Source organism: Balaenoptera borealis (genome assembly GCF_965194805.1).
Source record: "Balaenoptera borealis genome assembly, chromosome: 10".
Classification (NCBI taxonomy): Eukaryota; Metazoa; Chordata; class Mammalia; order Artiodactyla; family Balaenopteridae; genus Balaenoptera; species Balaenoptera borealis.
Genome location: NC_138874.1, coordinates 110,592,643 through 110,618,751, shown reverse-complemented (window position 1 = coordinate 110,618,751; position 26,109 = coordinate 110,592,643). Strand labels below are relative to the sequence as shown.

General features: G+C 53.2%; 1 protein-coding gene and 1 long non-coding RNA gene across 7 annotated transcripts in view; both read left to right on the top strand.

Annotated features, from left to right (window-relative positions):
• FAM53B (family with sequence similarity 53 member B) overlaps positions 1-26,109 on the top strand; it is a 128,268-nt gene that overhangs the window by 18,164 nt on the left and 83,995 nt on the right. The window contains exon 2 of one of the 6 annotated variants that reach the window (XM_082407368.1): positions 1,323-10,383. The exons of the other annotated variants lie outside the window; for them this stretch is intronic. Coding sequence (XP_082263494.1) covers positions 3,745-4,848 — 1,104 coding nt within the window. The 5' untranslated portion in view covers positions 1,323-3,744 and the 3' untranslated portion in view covers positions 4,849-10,383. Of the gene's footprint in view, positions 1-1,322; positions 10,384-26,109 lie in introns of those variants that run through there. 6 annotated transcript variants of the gene reach the window in all.
• On the top strand, positions 10,390-15,840 carry LOC309635760. The gene is made up of 2 exons (XR_014248998.1): positions 10,390-14,568; positions 15,455-15,840. It is a non-coding gene; the product is annotated as an uncharacterized lncRNA (long non-coding RNA).

Genomic DNA, 26,109 nt, shown 5'->3' with positions numbered 1-26,109 from the left:
TCTTTGATGTTTAATCCAAACCTCCTGTGCACACAGTTTTGGATCAAGGTTTGGGCTTCGAAAATTGCGGGTTGTGGTTTTGGTGGTGCCGATCTTAACCCTCCCGAACTCTGGTCAGGGGGCATCTGGATTCTTGTCTTAAGAAAGTTCTCTGAGATCCTGAGAAGCAGCAGTTAGTGCTGTGCTGGTTAGGATGGGAGGAAATCTTCCAGAGGAAACTTGGCTTCAGGGTGTCTTGGAGGAGGGTTACAGGGAGGCTGGAGCAGAGGACAAGTTTTTTTTTCCCCCCTTGCAGTGACTGGAGATACTTGAGCGTTTTCAGAAAACAGAGACGTCTTTGCTGCAGCTGCCTTCTCCTCCTCCTCCTCCTCCTTTTTCCTCATCTTCTTCTTCTTCTTCCTTTTTTTTGTTAAGTGTGGGTTGATTGAGAGGGGGAAATGCTGATGGGTGGGTCTGAAAGCAGCCTTAGGAACCCAAGAAAATAAAAACACATTTGAAGGACTCGGGAAGATTTTGCATTTCAAAGGATCTACCTTGTAGAATTTCACATCACGTCAGGGGTTACGGAGAAGTGTGACAGGCACCCTGCTTCTTTACGGTTCTCCTCTCCTGCTGCGGGGGCCGCATGGGAAGCTGCCTTTTGCAGGGGGGATGGGGGCAGCCTGGCCAGACTGGGCAGGAATATCACGGAAACAACAGCTCCCCTTAGGTATCTGTAGTCCCTGGAGGGACTTTTTCCACTGGGCCCCTCTCAGGAGGTGAAAGCAAATCATGTCGGTAAACAGCCCATTTGACCCCAGAATGCAGGAGCAGGCCAACTCCTGGCTGTTCTCGCTCTCCCTTGAAACAAAGAAACAGATTCTCCTCCTGTAGTGATATAATGTGGTTCCCAAGATCCAGGCCCGTAAAAAGTTGGGTGCAGCGGGATTTAGCTGAAATGGGTGTGGATTATTCAAAGAATAATAGCAGTGCCCACTGGTTGTTGAAGGCTCACCCTTGGCCAGGGGCTTTGTATACTCTGTCTCTAATTCTCAAAGAAGTCCTGCAGTTACGGCTGAAGAAACTGAGGCTCAGAGAGGCCAAGTAACTGGCCCAGGGCCACACAGCTGGAAGGCCGAGCATCTGGTAGCTCTATTCCGGTCTTTCTGGCTTCAGAGCCTGCTTGCTCTCCATACACCGTGCTATTGGTTGGTGTGTTCATAAGACAGAGGCACTGGGTTCTGTTTTATCTCGAAGCATAAATTTTGTTTAGTCTTGTTAACACCACAGGGAAACTTAGAAATTTTAACTGCCTTTTTTCCTTGCCCCTCTATTTCCTACAGTCATTTTTCTTTTCTTTGAAGGAGTAATTGGATTCTGTATCTACCATAGGACCAAAGGCAGTGCCTCGGTTGGGAAGACTGGAATGTTCCGCTTCATCCTTACAAAAGACAGATTCACAAGAAAATAATATGATTATTCCCAGTGAGCTTCTGGGGGAAATGGGAAATAAATCTGACAGCCCACTAGAAGCATCACATTTATGCAGATCCCATTTTCCATTCAAAGAGATTGTTAAAAGGGTTTCCAGCATTTTTTTTTTTTTTTTGCATTTGTAAGATGTCTCATAGTAAATCATTTTGTGGTCCTTGCCACCCCAGGTTTGTACAATATCACATTTTGTTTACATGCCTAAAGTCATCAAATAACTGAACACAACTGTACATCCTCTAGCGTGTGGGCACTTGGTATGCCCCAGCCAGGGCTGGGCAGAGGCCCTGCATTCTGTCTCAGACAGATGGCTCTGTGCAGGTCGATCCTGGTTTGTGTGTGGAGGCGGGGTAAGGATACCCACACCTCCAGCAAGGGCTGCCTGGCTGGGTCTGCTGGCCTTTCTGCTCCTGAAGAGTTTGTGGGAGAGGGCTGGGAGCCCCTGTCGCCGAGTTTTTAGACTTTACAGCAGTGTTCCTCAACCTTGGCTGCATACTAGAATCACCTGGGGAAGTTTAAAAAAAAAAAATCTGGGTGCCCAGACAGCATCCAGGACCAGTTACATCAGAATCTTGGAGAGAAGGGGTGGGACTCAGCGTTGGTACTTTTAAAGCTTCTGAGTTGATTCGGTTGTGCATCTGAGACTGAGGAACGAGGACTGGAATAGACCCCACGTATACCTCTCTTCCCTTAGCGGGGATTAGGGACCTTCCTGTTCAGGAGTAGAATAAGCGTATTGGAATTTTCCGCTGCTGCCATGTCTCAGTGAAGGAGAATCTGAAAGGTACCCATCCCTGGGCCACGTGCCTGCTGCAGACATCACCCAGGTAGTTCCTGTTTCTGCCGGGCCAGGCGTTGGGTGCGCTTCCCCCCACAGGATTCAGTACAGCCCCTCTGAGCCACCTCCTTTCTGGAACGAAGAGGGCAGGTTTTATTCAGTCTCTTGTCTCAGGGTAGTTCTCATGCGGGCCGTGCACCCCCACCATCCTGGTCTTTTCAGCTTCTTGTTCCTTCTGGAGGTTTGGCACATAGTATCCCTCTGGGGCTCAGGGGTGGGAAGATGCAGTTTGGGTTCAGGGTGTATCTTGGTGATTCTCAGTAAGCCTTTGGTCCGTTTCACCTTGGTTTGCAGTGAGTGCCATACTGTCAGCCACCTGGCTGTACCTGACTGCTGGGAACCTGTCCTCCTACATACTTGGGATTATGTTTCATAGAATTATTTTAGGATGACCAGGGGCTGGGAGAGCAGGAGCTACTGTGGCCTGCTCTTACAGAATGTAAGATTACAAAATGTAATCTTACAGAAGGGAAATCCCACGCCGAGAGATGCGGTGACTTTCCCAAGGTCACGTGGGCCAGTGCACAGAGGGACCAGAACCTGCGTCTCCTGGGTGCCCTGCTCAAGTGCTGCATTCTCTCCTGCAAGACTTTGTGACACATTCTTTTTTTTTTTTTTTAATTTATTCATTTTTGGCTGCGTTGGGTCTTGGTTGCTGCACACAGGCTTTTTCTCTAGTTGTGGCGAGCGGGGGCCAGTCTTCATTGAGGTGTGCAGGTTTCTCATTGCGGTGGCCTCTCTAGTTGTGGAGCACGGGCTCTAGGCACGCGGGCTTCAGTAGTTGTGGCTCGTGGGCTCTAGAGCGCAGGCTCAGTAGCTGTGGTGCACAGGCCTAGTTGCTCTGCGGCTTGTGGGATCCTCCCGGACCAGGGCTCGAACCCGTGTTCCCTGCCTTGGCAGGCGGGCTCTTAACCACTGCGCCACCAGGGAAGTCCCGGGACACATTCTTGCTTGCAGGACAGCACCCTGTAGCAGACCCACAGGCAACATGGTCACTGTCCAGAGTTCTTTAGCCTAGTGAAACATGCCCTCCGAGCTCTTGGTTGACTTTGACAGTCCATCCCATTTTTCACTTCCTCCCCTGATGCGTGTGCAGCAGGCATCCCTTCAGTTACTGAACGTGTAGGCTCGTGCAACTTGCCGCCGGGGAAACTGAGTCCTGATAGGAAGTGCTGAAACCTGGAGCTTGATGAAAAGGCCTTTTTGGTCGCCTTGGCAAAGGTTTGTCCATCTGCCCTTCTGCGCGTTGGTGGTGGTGGTTAAATAAGGGCTCTTTCTCCTCCGCTCGGAGTTGGGTTTGGGCCTAATGAGGTGGGGAGGAGGGGGATTGTTCTTCCTGCATTCATTTAGCAGACACTGATTGGGCACCTGCTGGGTGTCCCTCGCCGAGCTGGCCACTTTACTTCATTAGTTCATTGAATCCTCAGCACGAGCCCATGGCTGAGGAACTCGCTCCGTCTCTTGCTGAAAATGCTGCTGCTCAGAGAAATTCCTCGCCTCTGGTGGGCGGGACAGTGGCGTTTCAGCTCTTTGTGGCGGGCCTCCGTGTGCTCCCTCTTGGTCCAGTGGCCGCCCTGGGGCAGTGGAGGTGCGCTTGCTGCCATGAGCAGGGGGTGGTCCCCGGCGATTATGGACCGGGCACCACGCTGCCACTTCCGGGAGGGGCTGGGGTGGCCATGTGGCAGAGCCTGCTTGGGGGGCCTGAGGGGACCCGGGGAGCAGCGTCTGTCCGGGGCCCCTCTGTGTCCTGGCAGTTGGAGCAGGGCCCTGGGGGGAGGAGGTGGCTCACCCCAAGGAGGCCACCCTCCTTCCCGGCTGCCCTCTGGCTGAAGTGCCCTGATGGACACAGCCCAGCTGGGAGAGGCCTCCGCCGTGCCTGGAATTCCCCTTGCTCTGGCCTTCACGTTGGCCGGGGGCCTGGGAGTGGAGGGACGTTCCGTGTGCCGCCTGCAAGCAGCCTCTGCGTGTTTGGAGGTGGAAGGACACCGTCCTCGGCAGCCAGCCGCCTCTGCGCTCTGGGTGAGGAGAGGGGGCCGGGGGTGTCTGTGGTTCTGAGACTCCAGACGGGGTGTGGAATGCAGGGGCCCCCTCTGTGGCGTGGTCCTGGGAGCCCCCCTCCCCCGAAGGCCCCGGAGCAGTCAGACAATGGGATTCCCCAGGGGGAAAGCAGCGGGCACACTACTGCTCTCTTGCTGGACCCAGTTTGCTGTGTGACCCTCGCGGCCTCAGGTTTCTCATCTTGCTGGCCTTGCCTCCCAGTGGTTTCAGGAGGATTGGGTGAGAGCCTGTCTGAGAAGCCCCTGGCGCAGGTGCGGTGCTGCCGGTGGGGCGTGAGCTGGACTGGGTGGGCAGAAGTTCTGCCAGGCGGTCCAGGGCGGGCCACGTGCCAGCAAGAGGAGAACTTCCACGGGGGAACTTTGGGCAGAGAGGAGGTGAAACCCAGGTCTGTGTCGTTTACTGCCAGGGGCAGCGTTCAGCTGTGGCATCAGTGCCTGCGTTCGAATCCCAGGTCTGCCCTCCATTTGCTCTTAGGCCGTTGACTGCCTCTCCCGCCTGGCTTCCCTCCTCTGGACTATGGCTGTGCCGACAGCACCCAGCCCGTGGGTTGGGGGCACTAAGTGAGACCATGGCTGGGGACACTTAGAGCCCAGCGAATGTTGGTGTGCAGCCCGTGGCAGGCACGTGCTGTTGGGAGGACAGATGGTGGGCTGGGAGTTCAAGGGGAAGGACCAGGGCAACTGTCCCCATGGCCCCAGTGGGTGACAGGACGAGGGACAGAGCAGAGGGGACTTAACTCGGAGCTGGGCTTGGCTGGATAAGGCCAGGTAGAGCCTTTCTTCACCAACATTCTCTGTTCGCAGATGTGATTTTGGGGGGAAGAAGGGTTGAGAGTACATGTTACAATTCAGTTTGCAGTGTGTCTCAAGAGTTAAGGTGGGTGAAATCTTTTAAGCTTTCACTTTAGGAAACAAAATCTCTGTTTATCAAAAGTGATTTAATTTGGTCCTAAACATAGAAGATTTAAATGCAAGTGTCATGACGCGGCCCTGGAATCTTGGCTCTGCTCTCACCAACTTCTGTGAATGGATTCTTTGGAAACCTCAGTGGCTGCACACCTATCTGGACTGAGAGTGGGAGGTCCATTTACTTTAAGATTCTTTTTAGACTCTCCGCAGCTGATGTCTTTCTTTCATCTTGCCCCTTCTTTCAAGTTGGCGAGCTGCCTTTCACAACTGTGGCCCACGTCCTCTTGGTGCAGGTTGCGTGGTCGCGGCTGTGGCACTTGCCCCCAGCCTGGCCACCTTTCACCGACTACTGGGGTCTGATTCCGCTGTCTCCGGACCCCCCTGCCACCTGAACGCGGTGGCAGTTTCTCCAGGAGCAAGAGCTCATCTAAGCTCCATCAAAGCTTTTGAAACGAGTCCTTGACTGGGATGATGGAGGGAAAGGCCGTCCCCTCCTTGGTAGGCGTAGATCTCCACTCCCCTTGTCTTCTGAGTGTCACCCCTTGTCAGCCCCAGCCTGGCGTCCTGTGGGGTGAACAGTCTTGGCCTGAGAGATTGCTGCTGTACTTTGGGCAGCTTTGCGGGAGAGCCTTTCGTACCGGGGTGCGAAGGCTATTATTCGCTAGGTTCTGGGCAGGTGCCCTCAGAGGCTGGCACAGGTGGTTGGGAGCTCTTTAGAGAGCTCTCCCCAGAGGACCCACCAAGGTGGCTGGCCTTGGGTGGCCTTGACACAGACCCTCTTCCCGGACATCACGAAGCTTGGTGACCGAGGAGCTGTGTGAGGGAGGTGACCAAGGCGCCTGGGCTGCCTCTGCTCTTGGCGGATGTGATAGAACTCACCTTCCTTGCCCTCTGTGCCTCTTCGGACGTGTCGCTGTTTCTGTGGTGACCACGGAACACTGCCGTGCTGATGGTCCCCCAGGCGCAATCCAGTTCACGTCTAGTAAACGCCTACCATGTGTGTCAGGCCCTGAAGAATTCGCACTTGAGTAAACCAAATCCGTCTTTGAGGAGCTCATCGGCTTGTGTCGTGAACACTCAGACTGCAGTTGTTTTTATCCGCTTCCTACCATGTGCCGTGTGTAGTAAGTGTAGCGGAGGTGTGGGTCCACAGGGTTCTGGTGAGTCCACAGTCCTGTGGGAGTGACGGGAGGGTCATTTAAACCAAGCCGAAGGGAGGAGGGCTGAGGCGGCTTCCTGAGGCTTGAAGAATGAGCAGGAGTTTAGACGGACGCAGAATTGGGAGGAGGAGGTGTTCCAGACCAGGGAGCAGTGTGCGCGGGGGCACCGGAGACTGCCTCGGGTGGTGGAGGATAGCCTAGGCTCGAGGGCGGGAGGCGCGCAGCTGGGCTGGCAGCTAAGCTGGTCGAGGTCAGGACGGCAGTGGGTGCCAGACGGAGGAGTCCCGACTTTATCGCCCGAGGGCTGGGAGCTGGGGAGCACATGCTGGTGCTTGCACTTGGGGAGTGGCACTGCGGACAGGGTTGGAGCAGACACTGGGAGACCACAGAGTGACCCAGGAGAGAGGGGCGAACCAGGGCAGGGCGAGGGCTGAAGGGGGTAGCGGTTGGTTGGTTGGTCACCAGTTGGATGCTGGTGAGGAAGCCAGAGGAGAAGGGAACGGCCTTCTCCAGCGGCCCTCACGAGGGGCCCCCTTCCAGGGAGACTGCTCAGGGGCCCCATCCTTTTGACCTTGGAGTGACCTCCTTGGAGGGCACAAGACTAGCGCCCTACACACAGAATTTTCATCAAGTGTCATCTACTTGGCCAGAGGCATGTGGTCTGTGTTTATTTTAGTTGAAGCTCTTGCTTTCATTGGGGGCACTTGGGATTCCCAAGAACTTCCAAAATTCCTTGCCTGTGCCTGCACTGGAACTAAAGGAATCAAAACGAACAAAACCTTCTGGCATTGGATGAGTTGGAAAAGTCTGATTCAGTGTAAACCTACTTTTTTTTCCCCACCCCTTAAAGGAAAAGAAAGTGACCATGTTGGTGTGACTGAACAAAGGAGTCTGGGTGCCCTTTGGGCTCTGTCTCAGCGTGTCCTCGCTGGTGATCTCAAAGGGTGGGGGAGTCGCTGACACAAACACGCGAGACCGTTCTGCCTGGGTCACCTGACTCCTGGCGCTCCTGGGGATTCCACACCCTCAGATGCCAGCCAGGATTCCAGGCCCCGGTGGCTGTGGGGCATGTGACGCAGGCCCGAAGGACAATAGTGAAGGAAAATAGTGAACCCACGGAGACGGGCTGCCCACGTCAGCTTTCGGGGTGTCTTTTTTGAGCCCTATGGGGGTTTTGCTCATCAGCATTTAGTCTTGAGGAGAGAAGTAGGTAAGTTAGCTGCAAATGGCTGTAAGTTTGGCAGTCAGCCTCCTGTTCATCTGATTCCTAGGGCGGTTAGCAAACACCCTCACCTGTTAGAAAAGTAAGAGAGAGGTGAGGCCTGGCCGAGGCTGAGTAGGCCGGAAGGTGAACTGCAGCCTGGAGTGGAAGAGCTGTGCCCGTCAGGTGCCCGGGCTGCTGGCTGAGGCGTGTGGTGGATGCTCTGTCTACAGGTGAATGGGTTCTAATTTGCTTTTTAAGAAAAAAATCCGGTTTTTAAACTTTTGTAAGGTTCGGGCACGTCCTTGAGTGCTGCAGAAAAGACCCCAGGACATCTCTGCTCTAGGACGTGGCACAGAGCCCTCCGCTTGGCCACGGAAGAGCAGGGCCAGCTTGGCACCTGCTCTGTGTTGGCCTGAGGAGCTCCTGGCTGCTAGCATCCTCCTCGGCTTTGAACCTGTGTGAAGATGCCTGGCCAGCCCTTTCCCTGCGCTTGTGGGAGAAAGGCTGAGCCGGCCGCTTCTGCACAGTTTCTGGGCGGGTCTGTGGGGAGACCGGGTGAGGTCCCTCATGGAAGGCGGTGAGCGTCACGGCCAGGCTTCCGGTGCTCTTGGGGACGGGGGCCTGATTTTCAGCCCCTCTCCGTGGCAGGAGGAGAGAGCCGGGGCCCAGGGGCTCGCCCCCGTCCAGCTGGCTGCCCGTCTCCGATTTGGCCTCTGTTCGGGGTTTTGGCCCCATGCCCTGGTTGCTGCAGTTAAGCCAGCATGGCGGGCACAGCCGATGGTGTCTTACTTAGGGCCCTTGGGGAAGAAGATGGTGATCCTGAGTGCCCTCTCCTCTGCTCGGGAATGATCCTGGCCGACTCCGCTAAGGAGATGGGGGAGAAGACCTCGGCGCCTCGTTCTGCTCGGGAGGGAGCCCAGAGGAAGGTGGAAGCCAGCACTGAGTTCGTATTTGAGCCGGGCCTGCTCACGTCAGATTGTGCAGTTCTCTAAGGAACCGCAGAGGGCATCTCTGTGTGACCCCATCACCAGGGTGGGGATAGCGTTTTTCAACTTTGGAGGACTTGTGCGGAGGCGGGGCTGTGAAGGGCGACAGCCAGATCTTCACACGGACCTGCAGCACCGAACCTCATTCTGACCCTGCCCAGTAAAGGGGAGCCACCTTGTGAGGGCGTTCCCATGGTGTACTGGTGACTGACAGCCTTAGATGAGGGGTCTCTGGTCACTGGTGGTGACAGGGGCCCCAGAACAGTGGACAGAACAGGAACCAGTAGAGCACGACATCGTAGAGCCCTCAGGAAGTCATTGACTTTGTTTTTTTAACAATTTCCTTTGTAAAGGATTCAAGCCTCTTACAGTACAAGGTGGTTCACGTGAGCCCAGTCAAGCGGAACCTTGGGCAGAGCTCATGTCAGCTGGAAAAGCCTGAGAGGAAGGGAGACCAGGGCAAGGAACCAGGAAACGGGCACCCTGGGTTCTAGTCCTGCCACTTTATTGTCTTTGACTTTGAACCAGCCACTGGGGATAGTAGTGTCCACTTCACAGGAAAGGGAGGAAGCAGTAGGATATTTTTAAGTCAGAGCACCCAGTACGTATCCAGTTTCCGTTCACCCTCAAGGGCTTTTTGAACGCCCATCTGTGTTGGCCCCGTGCTAAGTGTGTTATCAGCTTTCCATTTAATTCTTATAACCCGGAGAAGTGAATACTATGTTCCCTTTTTCTAGATGAAGAAATTGAGGTTTAATAAGATGAAGATGCCCAAGATCATTCAGCTGCTGGGCAGTAGTCCTGGGATTTGAACTTCAACCCTGTACCTAGATCAGGGTTGGCACACTAAGCCCACAGGCCAAATCTGGCCCATGGCTTGTTCCTGTAAATAAAGTTTTATTGGCACACAGCCACACTCATTTGTGTATGTAGTGTCTGTGGCTGCCTTTGCGCTGCCACAGCAGAGCTGAGCAGTGGTGACAGACCATATGGTCTACAAAGCTCAAGATATTTACTGTCTGGCCTTTTACAGAAAAAAATGTGCTGACCCCTTCCCTATAAGGATGCTCCGTACTCCAGACCTGGGCTGTTCAATATGGTAGCCGCTAGCCACATGTCACTGCTTACATTTTTTTTGCAGATTTGTTGAGGGATAATTGACACAATTGTGATTATTTAAATTTAAAACAGAATGGAATAGAAAGTTCGGTTCTTCACTTGCATTAGCCACTCGTCACGTGCTCAGTAGCCACGTGCAGCTTTTCACTGTCAGGTTAGACGGCACAGATGTAAAACTTAGCCAGCATCACAGAAAGTTCAGGTGGGCAGAGGTGTGCTAGACTGTCTCTCAGTGTGTGGAAAATCCAAATCTGAGGGAACCAGAAGTGTAGAGGAGGCATTCCAGTGAAAGAAAGGACACCGACTTTCCTGGCCCCATAGCACAGAATGGGTAATGAGTCCGTTGACTCAGAGGTGATGGGAAATGTGTGACGTGACAGAGGGGGCCTGGGCCTGGAGTGAAGAAGCTAACCCCACACCTTCCATGTGACCGTGGGCAAGCCAGCCACACCATGCAGGCCATGGTCCCCAACTGCAGGTGACCAGTTGCTACCTAAGGACCCCCTCAGCCCTGCTACCCTCCAGCCTGTGACCCCAGCTCCTGGCTCACCTGGGCCCGCGGCCGCATCAGCTCTGCTGCGCCCAGCGCTCCCCCTCCCCACCCCGTGTGTGCGTGCGCGTGTGTGTGTGTTGCGTGCGCGCGCCGGGCCCTGCGGACAGCCACAGAAATCCAGACTTCCCTGTATTCAGGTCGTGCTCTGTTCTGGATCATCTGGACCCGACGGGTTGTGCCACTGTTCCTACTGTGCTGGGATGGGAACGTTTTTGTTTTGATGACATGGCCATGTTTTCCATGGGTGACAGATAAGGAACTGCTTTATTCCTTCAGAATGGTGGCTACTGTGTAGCATGAGGAAGGAAGACAAGCTCCAGGCCCCTCTGCCAGCCAGCGTCACGTGGCTTTCTCCTTAAAGTGACATCAGCTGCAGCACTGGGACAGTCTGTTGACCAGCTGGGAGCTGGGCTGAAGTGTAGCTCGTGTCTTGCTTCGTTCCCATGTTACCTAATAGGAGTCTCTTTGGAAGCTAATTAGGGGTAGAGTCATTTTGAGGTGTGAAGGCAAATGTGGAGAGCATAGATTTGAATTCTGTTCATGGGGCCTGACTGTAAATGCATCGGTGCTGGAACCATCTCCCCGCCATTGGTGAGTGCTGATAGACTCTGAGTGTGGAGAAAGGCTGCGTGGTTGTTTACCGCTGGGCCGTCCTGGCCCCGGGCTAGCTGCATTCATGAGATGCTGCATTTTGTCAGGAGTCCAGTCCATTCTTGCTCTTGGGAACGGCTAGACCTCTCTATGTTGGGTTTACATGGGTCCAGTCTGCACGAATCTCCCCAGCTTAGACAGTGCCCACTCCCTTTACAGTCAGGATGGAAACTTTCCCAAAATGCAAGCCTAAGATACCAGGAGGAGCTTTCTTTCAGGACCTTGGGCAAGAGTGAAAAAGGGAGAAAACCAGATAAGTCTGGTGCATTTAGCCATAGAACAGTTGCATGAAAGAAGTGCTTGGTAAGGAGGAAGTTGGGGTTAAGAGGATGCACAGAGAGAGGTTTTTATTTTTTCGCTCTTGCTTTAGAAAGGGAAAGAATAGCCCTGGAAGCCCAGACTTGATTGTGCGCCCCCCTCTGACACTCTGCTTGCCTTTAGCCAGCCACTCAGAATGGTCTCCTGGGTCTGCCTTCTGTAGCCAGTGGGGACCTGAGAGCACGGCAGATTGGGCTGTGCCCAGAATTGCTCACTGCTGTCTCAACACCCAGAAAAGGAGATACGTTGCCTGTGCCTGGAAAGAACCCTGGTACAAAGAAGTTTACAGTGGAAGTTGTTTATTACTTGGAGAGCTGGTGTTTGTTGAGCACCTGCTATGTGCCAAGCACCGTGCCTGTATTTCATCTGATCGTCACACAGTCGGCTGTTGGATAATGAGCTCCGCCCCACCGGGAGGAACTGAGCTCCCGGCATATCCCTGAGAGGACAGATCCTAACAGGCTAGAGCCTGGCTTGGACCCCAGTTCATCTCCTCCATACCCGGTGTTACCCCCATCAGGGACCATGCTGCCGTGTGAAAGAGGAATCTCTTCCTCCTCTGGATGGGCTCCCCACTCGCATTTTTATCATGGCCTGTGGGCAGAGAAGTAGGTTGTTCTGTGGGTTGACATTTAAGAAAACCTACTTCATGGAGCTTTCCTTTGACTGTGTTGTTATGGTACAAGGAGTCTTCGTTTGTCCAGGGCTGTTTTGAAATAAAAGGCAGGAAACCCCCCTCTCATTTCTATATCTTGCACAGATGTCATCAAAACAGAATCCTGTGTTCTGTGCAGGAGTTGTGATGGAGGAAGCATCTGTTCTGTTCACGATGACCCGACCAAAGCCAGCCATCTGTAGGCGTCAGAGATCCAGAATCGTCTCTTCCATCTGCTGGGTTTACTTGGATTTGTTTAAAGAATTTGGCATGGAAACGCTTTCCTTCCCCGATCCCACATTGTGGGAGAGGTCTGAAGGGAGCTCTCCTGGTGAGGACAGGGGCAGGTCCCAGGCCCTCCTCTGCTCCCAGTAATGCCGCAGCTCACCCTGGAGAGTGGACGCCAGGCAGAGAAGCCAAGCAGCTCACCCACCTCTCCAGCATGTGCGTGGGAAGGCAGGCGTCCGTTGTTCGGGATTGGGGGTATCATGGTGCTGCTCTGATGTGCTCAGGATTTCAGACAGTCTGCGCTTTCTAGTCCTTTTTAGGCCTTCCTCTAACTCAGAGGGAGCCAGGAGTGATGCAGATGGATATGCGTGACTGTGGGGTGCTCAGGACGGGCGAATCCACAGGGCCCTTCAAACCGAGGTGTAATGCAGTTGTCTGGGCGATTTCAGAGCTTGAATAGTCAGTGTCCGTTAGACCAGAGGTTGTGCACTCGTGGTCTGGGGGCCAGGTGTGGTCCTTGGGCAAGATTTGTTTGGCCCCCATGATGCTTTATGCATTTTTGCATTTATTGACAACATTTAAAAAGTGGGATTGTACAAAGAAGTCTAGATTTTCAGCTTTTCCTGACACATCAGAAGATCTTTAATATTATCCTGGGCCCACTTTCCCCTGCAGCCGCGCGGTGTTAGCCGTCCACGCCCCCGGGCCACGTTCCCTGCTCTGCGTCACAGTTTCCACCCAGCGTGTTTCACTCGTTTCTGTTCCCTGCTCGGCTCTGGAAGGCATTTGAGCTGGAGATCTCTGGAGTGGACAAGACGTTTAGAAGGTAGATTCAGGCCCCCCAGGTTGTATGGTGCAAGGCGGGGCAGTGGTGGAAATGCCCCTTGCACAGGGTCATTCCCTCCGTTATCCGGCCTGTTGTTCCACCTGCAAGGAAACTGACAGAGATGAGCCAGGCTCAGAGCAGGGGAAGTGCTTCATTCATCTGCGTGGAGCTTTCCCCTTGCCGTTCCCGGTTCCCGATGTGACCCCTGACGCGGCTTGGAGTCAGCTCCTCAAACAAGGTGCCTGAATCTTTGGAAGCCAGTCTCCACCCCAGAGTTCATTCCGGTTGCCCTGCGATGCCAGGTGACTTGGGGATCCTTTTTGTCCCCCAGCCCCGCTAAAGTCACTCAGGTGCTTCACCCAGTTTAATCTTCTTAGTCCAAAAGTGCTTCCATGATTTTAACAGATGATGCGGGATTTTTTTTTTTTTAAAACAAAGATTTAATCTCTAAATTATCTTGACAGGCAGTCTAGCTGCCACATATCAAGTAGATAACTTCTGCTGGTGGTTGAAAGAGAAAAATTTCTTAGGGTAAATGAGAACACGCTTCTCAGAGCCTCTTAGCTTATTCTTTTCGACAGAGACTCAATGAAGCAAGTGGAAGTAAAGAGCCTCCAAATGGCAATTTATATTTTTTCAGGAATTGAGTTTTTCTTCCCATATTCCTCCAAATATTTAACATCAGTCACTCCTTTTGTTTACGTTTTTTCCTCAACCCCGTTTTTTCCTCAACCCCGTTTTTTCCTCCTCTTGTGGCAAATATTCTGCAAACAATTTTTTTTTCCTTCTGATTCTCACACATTTCACTACACTGTCAACCTTTGAGCTTCTTAGTGTCTTTCTGGATTGTTTGCTGAATTTGAGAAATGTGGGCCACAAGTCCCACTGCCTGAAAGCCCTCCTGCCCCCCGATCTGCAGCAGAAATGTGGCGTCCTCATCCGATTCCATGCCTGGGGGCTTTGTCCACCCCCTGATTCCACTGGGCTGAGACTCCTGAGAAGGACCCCGAAGGCCCCGCCCCCACTGGTGTTCTTGAGTGCATTCTAGGGGGTGCTGGGAACTCCTTAAGGACAAGCACTGGGTCATCTTTATCTAGGTCCCCAGGTCCTGGCCTAGATGAAGGGCTGGGGGTGGGGCCTAGGCCTTCCACCCGTTTCTGACCTCATGGTCTTTTGCAAGAGACTCAACCTTGATAGACCCCAGTATTTTCATCTGCAGAATTGTCCCACCAAGTATCAGGGTTCTAAGTACCAAATCCACTAAAACACAGGTTTTCAAACTTTCGGGGGCACCAGACTCACCTGGAGGGCTTGTTAAAACACTGATTGCCGGACTCCACCCAGAGAGTCTCTGCTTCAGTCAGTGTGGGGTGGAGAGTGAAACTGTGCATCTCTAACAAGCTCCCAGGTGAGGCTGCTTGCCGCTGGTTCCGGGACCACACTTTGAGAACCACTGCACTGGAACCACATTGTTGAAGCCGGCGCCAAACGCTCCCGTGTTTACCCCGGCAAGGGTTTGGGTCCCAGCCAGCGACTCGAATGCCTGCCCTGCGTATGAGCCTGCTCTGCCTTTTTTACTTCCTGCTGTGCAGAGGTACATGCTTACAAAGCTTTGCATCTTATCTTCTGGGAAACTGGACCCTAGATGTCCAAAGATGTTTCATTTTCCAGTTGCTATGGACCGAATGTCTATATCCTCCCCCAATTTGTATGTTGAAACCTAAAGCCCAAAGTGATGGTATTAGGAGGTGGGGCCTTTGGGAAGGTGACCAAGTCATGAAGCTGGCCCTCGCGAATGGGATTAGACCTTTACAAAAGGGACCCCAGAGAGAGGCCTCAGACCTTGTGCCATGTGAGGATGCAGTGAGAAGATGACCATCAGTGAAGAAGAGCCTGTCAACTCTGAGTGTTGGCACCACGATCTCGGACTCGCCAGTCGCCCAGACCTCAAGAAGTGAATGTTGTTTATGAGCTACCCACTTGATGGTATTTTGTTACAGCAGCCCCAAAGGAGTAAGACACCAGCCATTTTTATGGAAGCTGTTTATCTTTAGACTCTCGTTGTAATAGTTGGAGAAACATTTATTTCCTACCTTTAGGTAATTCTTTTTCCTAACCCACTCTCTGCCCCTGCCTCCAACCCCCTTAATCTGGACCCTGGATACCAGAGGAGGCAACACTGATGATTTTGAGTTTTGAACTTTGGTTTCCCACATAGGTTTATTTTACCCATTCTCATCAAAGAAAGGCCCCACTTGGCTGCGCTAACATCTGGCATGGAGATGCTGAGTAGCCCTGCCTCCTCTTGGGCAGCTTGTTCCCTTCATGTTGCTCCACTTTCCAGGTATCAGTCCTGAGGCTGAGGTGCCCTTTGACTCCCGTGTCCTGAAATGTGTGTCCCCATGTAGTGATGGGAACTGGGGCACCAACCATGCCCAGAATCAAGTGCTCTATCCCTTCTTTCTCTTACCTGCCAACAGATGAGCCCAGCTTGGGCTTCTGGAAGTGAAAGAGCTCTTGTCACAACTGGGCACCTGAGGCCCAGAGCTCGGAAGGGATGTGCCCGCGTCCACACGGCGTCAGCCAGAGGCTGTGCGGATCGAAGTTGTCAGTGGTGGTTGCCTGCCTGCGAAGATTGATTTCATCTCATTTTTGGTTTTCAGTTGTCCAGAGTGAATCTGAAATCACTGCCTGTCTCCTGTCTTTAGCCTAGGATGGAATAGCTGGGAGGCGACGGCAGTCACCAATGTTGCCTCGCTTTGCAGTTTTGTTTTGTAAAGGAGTGTTCCCCCTTCCGCTCCCACTCCTCAAAAACTAGGGGACAATAAAGCAGTCATGGTTTTGAATGAAGCATTTCTGTGCTGTTTTCCTGACTCCTTTCTCGTTACCCTGTCCTCTGCCGCCCCCAGACCCAGTACCCGGCAGCTGAAGCACATTGGCCCTTGTGCTTTTGTGCTTTCATAGCCACGCAAACACGTGGTAAGCGCGTGCTCGGCACATGCCTTGATCACATATTTGTAGCTCGGGAGTCCGAGACGATCGTGACATTCTCATGTGGGGCTGGACGTGGCCACTCCCCCTTCCCAAGAGAGGACACAATTGCTGTATTGTCTGTCGGCATTCTGGGTTAGCGGTGTGGGTCAGCGCGGGGGCTGTTGGTGCACTGGGAGATGGAAATAACTGTCTTGCGGCTGTGTACCTTGATGCTGCCGTTTTATGAAGGGGGGTGGTTTCGGATCCCCTGGGTCGCCTGGCTCCGTTCGGCTGAGTAAAGCACCCGCTCGTGCCCCTTAGGGCTCAGCTTGTTGGCCTGGTGTTCTCACTGGCAGAAGGCAGAAGAGCAGGACAGGTGTGGTGGGGCAGACCCCCAAGAGCTAGAGGGGAGCAGGGTGAGGTGGGGCCGGGCCAGGAGTGGGGAGGCCGGTGCCGCTGAGGCTTGCCCTGGATGGCGGAGCCCCCCCCCCCCCCCAGGGCCTTGTGAGGGGTGCGGGCATCAGCCGGACACATGCCCGACCGGGCGGCACGGGGCTGCTTCCACCCGAATCTGGGAAGGGGCCTCACCTCCTGGCTCCCCAGCTCCCTGGGGTGCTGGACGCGTCACTGATGGGCTTCCTCCAGGGAGGCCCTCGCCCTGTCTCCGGCTGTTGAACTCCTATCTGCCTGCAAAGCCCGACACTCATGCCACCTTCTCTAGGACCCCTCCCCAGACCTTTACCTCCCTGCTTGGGGTCACAGCTCACTCCTGTCCCATAGCCTGCATCCTCCCCTGGCACTCGTTGTGCCTTGCGGTATACCTGTTTGAACACTTGGTGGTTTGTGTGAACTTGGTTGGTACACCTGCCTTCCTCCCTCAGCCCCTGGTACAGCCAGCCCGGGGAGTGTTGGACTTGGGTTGGGGCTCTGGTACCATGAGGAAATGACGAGAGAAACACAGCACAGGGTGTGCACAGGACCTGCCTGTTGAATTAAAGTCCCTCAGAGAAGACACCCTTTGTTCAGGAGCACAGCATCACACGCACATTTGACTTCTCCCGGGTGGTCTTGCCCCCCGACCCCACCTTGCTCACCGTGCAGGCTGCCAGGACCTTGGCCCTCCTCCTTCTCAGGGGACACCGGCCTGTAGGGGTGCTGCCTCCCAGCAAGCCCTGAGGGCAGCCAGGTGCTTTCTCCTAAAGGCCGAACTTGGGAAACAAAACCATAGGGAACACCCGGGGCCGAGGTTTTCCTGGGATTGGGAGTGCGAAGGGCCGGCCACCTGCCCGCCCGCCCGCCCGCCCGCCCTAGCAAGGAGCCTCTGATGAGTATTTGCAAGTTTCCAGGAGGTGAGCGGTATCAGACAGAGTGATTTTGTGCCAACCACAGAGTCTGCTTGTGCTCTGCTGCTGTGGAACCCGGACAGGTTTGAGCCCAGCCCCTCCGTGGACCAGGAGGTGTAATGCTTCGAATTAGTGTTAACGACACAATTTTGATAGCTGTGGGAAACCCCACAAGCAAGAGAGGTTTCAGTAGCTTTTGGCATCAGGAAAGTTGAGAACTGACTTAATGTAGTGAATGTGTTCTTTGGTTCAGCAAACATTCCCTGAGAGCTGTTCTTCGTGCCAGGTCCTGGGACTCAGGGGACTGTGGTTGGGTTCGTGCCCTCCCGAAGCTCCCAGTCCGTGGGGGAGACGGACACACTGCCAGTTCATTTCATGCTCCTTTGATTCGTACTCTGCAGTGTGGGCGAGGCCTTCCTGGAGGAGGAGACACCTGAGCTGAGTCTAAAAGCTGAGAGTCGTTAGCTCAGCTGGAGGCTGAAGAGGCTGAGAGGGGAGCAGGGGGAAGCAGGGAGCAAGTTGTAGCCAGAGGGCCCAGTGTGAGCGAAGGTCTGGACACGTGGAACGGCGTGGGGTGTTTGGGGAACTACAAGCAGCTCTGTGTGTGTAAATTAATTTTTAAGAATAGGCAATATATGCGCTGGTTACAAACTCAGCTGTGAAAAGTAACTCTCCCCCTATCCCTGTCCCTCATATATACCTCTACTTCTCTCTCTGGAAGAACTCCTGTTGCCTTTTTCTTTATTCTCCCAGAGAGATTCCATTGATGTGCAAGCATATATATATATATAAAATTTTGATTTTTAAAAATTTAGATATTTTTTGCATAGGTCGTATCTTCAAAATTCAAAATGTACAAAATGGTATTCCTTGAAGAGTCTCCTCTCCCCTTTGTTCTCAGCAACCCACTTCCTCTCCCTGAAGACTCTTGATATTAAGTTTCTTTTGTATCCTTCTGTATTATTGTTACATTTATTTAGTTTTACCCAAATAGGAGCTTACTATGTCCACTGTCTGTCTTTGCTTTTTCACTTAACACTAGACTGGAAGGTGGTTTCCTATTGGCACCTGTCAAGTCTTTTGAAAAGCTGCATTTTGTCCTTTGCGTGGATGTTGGGACATTTGTTTATCCTGTCCTTACTGTTAGGCAGTTAAGTTGCTTTCTGTCCTATCTGTGCTGAAGGTGCATATTTTTTTTGCACCCAAGCAGGCTTATCTGTAGGGCAGGTTAATTTGGCATCTGAGGGTCCTGAGGTTCAAGAGGAGAGCCGCCAGGATGACAGTAGAATGGCACAGAGACATTTGCCCAAATTATATTTTGCTTCCTCTCTCTAGAAGTTGCCTTGTTCCTCTTTGTGGAAGGCAAGTGACTTTTAAACTGGGTTCTGCTGAGAATTTGGGGGAGAAACTGTTTTTTTTCTGGTGCTGCCTCCCATCACTGACCCCTCTAAGAAAGGGGACCCACTGTGGGCTCGTGAAACACCACTCACCCGGGGGTGTGGTCAGCATTGCTCGGAGGGACTGCTCCTTGGGCACCTGTGCCAGACTCCGACCCTCCTACCACTCACAGCTGCCAGGCAAGGCCAGACCAGGGGCCTGCAGAGCAGCTTTGCCAGCCCTGTCTGCTGGGGCCTGGTGGACGTGGATGCCACTTCCAGGCACTTGCCAGGCTTTGTGCTTCATGAACATCATGGCTCTAGCAAATGTTTTGTTGATTTATTAATAATTGATGTGAACAAGAATCTGCCCGGGAAGAAAACCCACCAAGGACTGGGAGGAGGAGATCCCAGTATGGCTTTGCACCCACCTCATCAAGGTTGCGATGCTCATTTTTGAACCGTAGAAGGCCCTGTTATGATATCGTGTTATTTGTCTTTTAAAATGTACTTTGCCTCTTAGTGCATTTTATTTTACTTTTCATTTCACTCATGCATCAGTTAATAATTTTTACTTCCTTGGGCGGAGGGCCTGTGGCTTACATATGCTTTTGTGCACAACTCCTGTCCTATCAGGCTTTTCAGGGAGGACAGCCGGCTGTTAACTATTCACCTAGCACACCTGAAACTTGGTTTTGGTGTCCAAATGCTGGCCCCTGACCAGTACCTGTTAAATTTCGTCCATTCTCATCTTGTCCCCTTATTCAGTCTGACAGCTTTTTTTTTTTTTTTAACTTTATTATCGTTATTGTGAACTCTGAGAACGTTGCAAATTTGTGCCCACCTCCCCTGGGCTTACTCCTGGTCGAGGAGGCTGGTGTTAGCCGTTTCAGATGTAGCCTTCCCGCTCTCGCACGTTTGGTAACTCCTCCAGATGAGGCCCCTGACCAGGGCGAGGCCCCTTCCAGGCGAGGCGAAGGCCAGCTCGCTGGTGGGTTTGGGAGGTGCTCCGAGGCCTAGCTGTAGAGTTTTGCTGCTGACTTAGTGAAATGAGCTTCCAGAGGGCAAGACAGGCCTGCACCAGAACTCGGTGCCGATGGCTCCCCTAGAGGACGATGACGGTAACACGACAGCTACAGCGGCCGCTGGCACATTTGGTGGGTTTTCAGGTACTTTGGGATATGTTGTGGACGAACAATGCAGTGAACCTCTGTTGCTTCCGGGGCCTGGGCCATTTCTGATGACGATGATCTGCTCACCTCTGGAAGGTAACTCTCTGAGGGTGTTTTGAGTCTCACTTAGAGCTGTCAAGATTACCACCCCTCCCCCAAGGCTCTGGAAGAGTTCAGCAGGGCTTGAATCTGGTTGGCCATATCGTTTCCTCTTTAACCCCCTCGAGGTCTTTGCTCTGAGCCCAGGAGGCCGGGGTTGTCATATCCAGGATGCTTAGAGGAAGTGGAGATGGGTTTGCAAATGAGGCGCCCCTCCCTTCTCCTGCCCACACGCGCTGCCAGAAGGTAAAGCAGGAGCTCGAGACCCACACGCAGCTGCTCCCAAGCTCCTTCTGTTCGGTCCCTGAACAGTGCTAAGTAATTCAGAGCTGAATCTCTGGGCTTTGCTTTGAATTAGGACCTCAGGGCAGCCCTTCTTACAGGAGCCTCTTTCTCCTCCTAAAGAGTCAACAGTCTGGTGCCGTTGAGGTCCTTCTGCAGGCAGATGGCCGTTGTTACACATAGAATGGCTCCCTCGCCACCATGCTGCAGCTGATGTCAGAGTCATCTTAGTGGAGTTTGTCCCGCCCTTCGGAAGCCCCCTGGGAGGCACCAGAGAGATGGCTTTGGGAATTTGACTGAGAGGTGCCCCGGAGCTCGAGGGTACCTGTCGTTATGATGGACCTGTCTGGCAGTCTCTCTGAAGAGTTTTGTTCTGGCAGATGACAGCGTTCTGAACGTGCGGTGCAGCTGGCCGTGTGGGGGGCGGGGGAGAAGGCGGAAGCCTCAGTGTAGATTGGTTAGCCCGGCTGATTAATTTCTATACCAGGCCCTGTAAAATCGGTCGGGTCAGGAGGGTGAAGTCCTGGTCTGCGAGATGAGGTCAGGGTGTGACCTCCGAGTGGGCGGCAGATGGGAAAGCTGGTTCTCGTGTCCCTCACAGTTCTTACAGAGCTCCTGGTCCCCTCCTGCGTCACCGCCCGAGTTTCCGTGTGATACTTGTGTCACTGTGTGAGGCCACCAGCCCCCAGGTCCCTGAGATGAAGAGAGGCTGCCTCCCAGCTGTGTCCCCGGTGCCAGCTGCTGGGACGCTCCATTCGCTCTGCGCAGCGGCCCGGGGCTTCTGTGAGGGCAGTGCTGGTGTGTGGCCGGGGCAGGAACGGGGACGCTGCCCCTGCCCGAGGGGCTCCTGGGGCCACACTGGCATGAAGCGTGCGTGCAGCCTGGGTGAAGGTAGATCATCCCGCAGGAGGGAGAGAATGTTGCTGTCTCTGGGCCCTAAAGTCCATAAACATTTTGCAAAGGAAGGGGCTGTTTTTGTAGCAGGAGGTAGGAGATGAAGGTGTGAAAACTGGTAAGTGACTAACTTCCTCGCCTTCCAAGAAACTCTTTAATTCTGAATGTTGTTAATGTCACTGAAAGGCACCAAGGTGCCCTGGTGTGCTTAAGGACTGAGCTTGGAAAATGCACCTGTGCAAACATCCCCACTTGGGCCTGTAGGTACGTAAGAGACGGGGGCAACCCCACCTCACGGTTACCTGCCCCGAGGGAATATGAGGGTGGCTTCCCGCTCCCCACTCGGCCATATGGAAGGCCACGGCTGAGGCACATGATGGCAGCCAGTGAGAATTTGGCCTTTGCTGTTGTCCGGTGTCCTGCGACCTTGTACGCTGGAGGTCAGGTCTGGGCAGGACCGGGAAGGCCAGTGGACACACGGGCATCATCAGCCCTTCCCACCCTCTTGCAGCTCACGGAGCACCCGCCGTGACTGAGTCTCCTGCTCCCTCGGGTTCCTGTCTGCATGTCACAGGTGAGGAAACTGAGGCTCGGAGAGGCAGTGTGACCTGGCTGAGCCACACAGCCGATGCATGGCTGCACGTGGATGCTCACTCGGCAGAAACAGAGCCCGTCTGACCCGGTCTTGCATTCGTCAGGTGAGGGATCTGAGGCCAGACAGGGCACGTGACTTGGCAGACGGGCCAGAGCTGCTCGATGGCAGGGGCAGGGCCAGAACCCATGTTTCCCGAGTCCTGCTGTCTTCACGCAGGCCACACTGCCTCTTGTTTGGGCTTCTCTATTTTTGTTCTTGTTTAATTTTTTTTTAACCCCTCATCTCTTTTGGTTTCAAATCACGGTTTGATTAAATTCACTGTACTTGTAAATAGGTCTGACTGAAGAAGAGGTCATGGTCGTCTTAGGCTAAGTGGCTTAACATTTCAGTAGATTATCTCTAGGGCCCTTGCTGTGTCTCACCGTCCCCAGTTCTCTCCCCTTCTCTCCCCCATCCTGGGCTGGAGGACAAGGCGGTGTCTAGTCTGTGCTCCCTCAGTAAGTACTGGTTCTCCTCCCCCCAACCCCTCATTTCCTTCCTTTTGAGTTTGCTCAGCAGATTCTAGTTCGTAGGACACTCTTCTCTTGCAGGGTTTGGCAGGTTAAAAGGACTTGAATGGTAGCGAGAATTGCGGGACTGCATATAGGAAACTTGCCTGTCAGTTATTTCTCATTGATGAATGAGCTCTTGACAGGTCCTGCATGCAGTTGGCTTGAGTTTCAAGAAGCAACACAGGCTGTCTCGTTCCCATGTTCACATTTGTTTTGGCTCTGGGTCTCAACACTTTCATGTCCCTGAATAATGTTCTTCCTCCCCCTCCTCTTGAAATGTTATTTGCTTAAAAACACAGCAGATCCCTCCAACACTGTGAGAGTGACTGTGTGAAGTCCCAGAGAACAGACGCCCAGTTTGGTTCAACATCTCGTTCACTGTTTTGTCTTGTTTCCCCTCCATTAAGACAGTCTCATAAGGGAGCCTGGGCCACTTTGTTCAGCCCAGGGCACAGGGTGGGTCCCTTTCCAGCCAGGTGACCTGACTGCCAGTCCTTTGCTGAGTGTGGGCCTTCGGTGGCCTTTGATTACCTGAAGGTCTAGTCCAGGGAATGTATATTCACCCCAGTTACTGAAGAAAACACCCCCAAGGACACACCTTACTCTGGGGCGAGGAATCAAGGGTGGGGTAAGCATGCTGTCTCTAAGGACGGCAGATGCTTTATTCTTGCAGCAAGAAAGTGTTGCACAGCCCCCCTGAGAGTCCGATGCAGCCGCATGTCAGCTGTGTGGTTTAGCCAGGTTGCACTGCCTCTCTGAGCCCAGTTTCCTCACATGTCACATGCACACAGGAACCCGGGTGAACGTGAGACTCAGTGATGGATTTGACTGTCCGGCAGCTACATCTCCCCGCGAGGCGCTCAGAGGAGTCACGAGCGTGTCCCGTTCCCCTGCCCAGCCGCTCGTGCTGTAGCTGTGAAGACGTGATCTCTGTTAGCCAGCTCGCACGTGCTGAGTGAGGGCCTGCTCTCTGCTCACGCTGTGCTCACCGATGGTCTCACCGCAGTACGCCTGGCCCCTCTTCCGGTGCCCCGCTCCACAGACCTTTCCTTCCCTAACTTCCCACGCGCGGGGGCAGAACAAGGCTTGCTTCTTACAGGTCACAGAGCTCAGCCAAGTTCCATCACTCGCCCAGGGTGCCACAGCTCGTCCAGGACTGAGTTGGCGGGGAAGTGTGACTTCCGGGCCTCGAGTCCAGTGCTCGTCCGCAGGTGTGTTGTTGACTCAGTGAACACACACCGATCAGGTTCCTGCTGTGACAGGCTCTGTGCTGAGACCAGAGGAGGCCTGAGGCAGGGCCGCACCCAGACGACACGTGTGGAGGGCGGGCTCCCCGTGAACACCCTGGAAATGGGCTTGGGGAGAAGGACGGGGGTGGGGGGAGCCATGGGGGAGGGGCAGCAGAGCCCCAGGGAGAGGGGGGCCGATGGACACGGATTCTGGCTGATGTAGCGAGGAGCCAGCACCATTCCCCCAGGCCTGGGGGCACCCTGGCTTTCCTGGAAGGCACTTTGCCTCTGCACGGCACCCGGCACGGCTGCCCTTCCGTGTGGTCAGGGATGGGAATCAGTGCCTTTATGTTTCACCCCTATCCTCTCACTTCCCCACTCCCTGCCTCCGGGGGGAACCCCTAGTGCCAGTTCATCTTTAAGTCCAGAAGGTTGAGGTGTGGCCTGGGGCACCACAGGAAGAGCTTATAGAGAAGGGGTGTCTTGCAAACCCAGCATCTGTGCTTCAGCTTTTGGTCAGTCTGAGAAATCAAATACTTATGGGATAATTAGGACACAGTTTACAGATCCTGGAGTAGAAGGCTTGGGGGTTCAGACAAAGACTTTGGAATTCAGCAGATGTGGCTTGAGTCCTGTTTCACCCTTTACAGCTGGGTGACCTTGGGCCTGGGCCTCAGCTTGTCCCTCTGTAAAAGGGAATAACAACAGTGCCCACTCGTAGGGCTCCTCTGAGGATACAGTAAGCCTGGGGCCTGGCACTGCTGCTGTGGCTGTTCTTATTTTATTCACGCTTTGTGAAAAGGTAGACTCCGTGTCACCTGTTATTTCCACAAATACAGACCAGGAAGATACTAGGAAAATGGTGAACAAAAAGGTATTTTTTTCTGGCTACTGCCTCTATTGTGGAGTTTCCTTAAATCAGTAATGTTTGGTATCAAACACGTCCTTGGTGTTAAAGTACTGACTTAAGAGGTTTCATCTGTCTCTCTTTTTCTGTCGGTGTATTGCGGGTGGTGAAGGCATAGTTGTCTTTGATCAGTTATTTTTAAGGAGGACCTGAAGACTTGGGAACCTGGGCCGAGGGAATGAGTTTAAATGTTCCACTGCCGTCTGAGAAACACATTCTCCGGGCATGTTCTCTTATTGAAACTCCAGACTCTCTTTCCAATGTCAACTCGGTCTGGGAAAGTACGGGCTGTTGATAAAGTTCCTAGGCAGCTTTTAACTTTTATCCTTTAAACTCAGATGCCTTAGCAGCAAGCAAAAGGCATCCCCGGACAGATTTAATTCCCTGCTCTTGGCAGATGTGAACCTTGACTGCGACCAGAGGATTCTTCTGCCCGCTCCACCCTTCCATGGGTTTGTCATAGGATCTGGCAGAAGGCAGCATAACCCTCTGAAAGATGCCCTTCCCCAAGTGTTCATAAATTTGCTTCTAGATCCTGCCCACAGATTGCTTTTGTCACACCAACAGCTGAAGTTACGAAAGTTTAAAAGTGCATACAGCCTTCCCAAAGACCTTGTAGAATTGCTGTTTTTCTCCCATTTCCTTTGCTTAATGGGAGGGGGAAATGGAAGCTCTGAAAGGAATGACTTGCTTGGGCCATCAGGAAAATCACTGTCAGCGGCCAAGGTTATGTTTAGGTTTTGCTCTGAGTCCTGTGTTGGGGTGGTGAGATACTCTTCTGCTATAAAACGAACTTGTACAAGTAGTAAACACAGGATAAGGATATTAAAAGAAGGAAACGTTTAATTGGGCGAGTTCCAGCATGGTCAGTTTCTTTTCTTTAAAGGGTAGCTCTTCAAAATGCATGACAGAAACGTTTGGTAAACTCCTGTAATCTTCTGAAGAGTTATATAGAATCTTAGAGTTTGCAAAACTTTTTTGCATATATGAAGGCGTTTAGCGCGCACCGGGCAGGGTTCCCATTTGCCAGAAGCCGAGAGTCTCAACCACAGTGATATCAGACAGCTGGGTTCGAGGGTTGCAGACGCCTGAAGGCACATTGAAGACTGCAGAACAAAAGCAAGAGAGTTTCATGTTAGGAAGGACTCGTGTGAGAAAGCAAAGTTGTCCCCTGTCCCTGCGGTGTCCTGAGGAGGCAGACCTGGATTCAGATCTCACCCTCACCCCTGCCAGCTGTAGGATCTTGGGCAAATGCTTGATTTATTTTCCTGGAGCCTTGGTCTTCTCATCTGGAAAATGGGAACACTGTTAATAGCAATGCCTATTCACAGGAATTCGAGAGATGAAGTGAGAAGAGCCCAGCCCATAGCTGGTCCTCAGGGAGGCCGGGGTGGAAGCGCAGCTGGGAGGGGGCGGAGGTGGCTCTGGGGCCAGGATGCCATGGGGCTGGGTTGAGGCCTCTCACTAACCGCGGGCAGTGTCACTTGGTGCCCGCTGACCATCCGTGTGTACCCTGGGGAGTGGGCACCGGTGTCTGGGGCCTTCTCTGTGCTGCGCTCTTTTATATACATTTTCTTACCTAACTCTCCCAGCAGCCCCCAGAGCAAAGGTGTTCTCACTTTCATTTTAAAGATGAGGAAACTGCAGTTAAGGGGCTTGGGAGGTGAGGGGGAGGCTGCCCAGTGGCTCAGCACGCCTCCTTGCCTCACGCTGT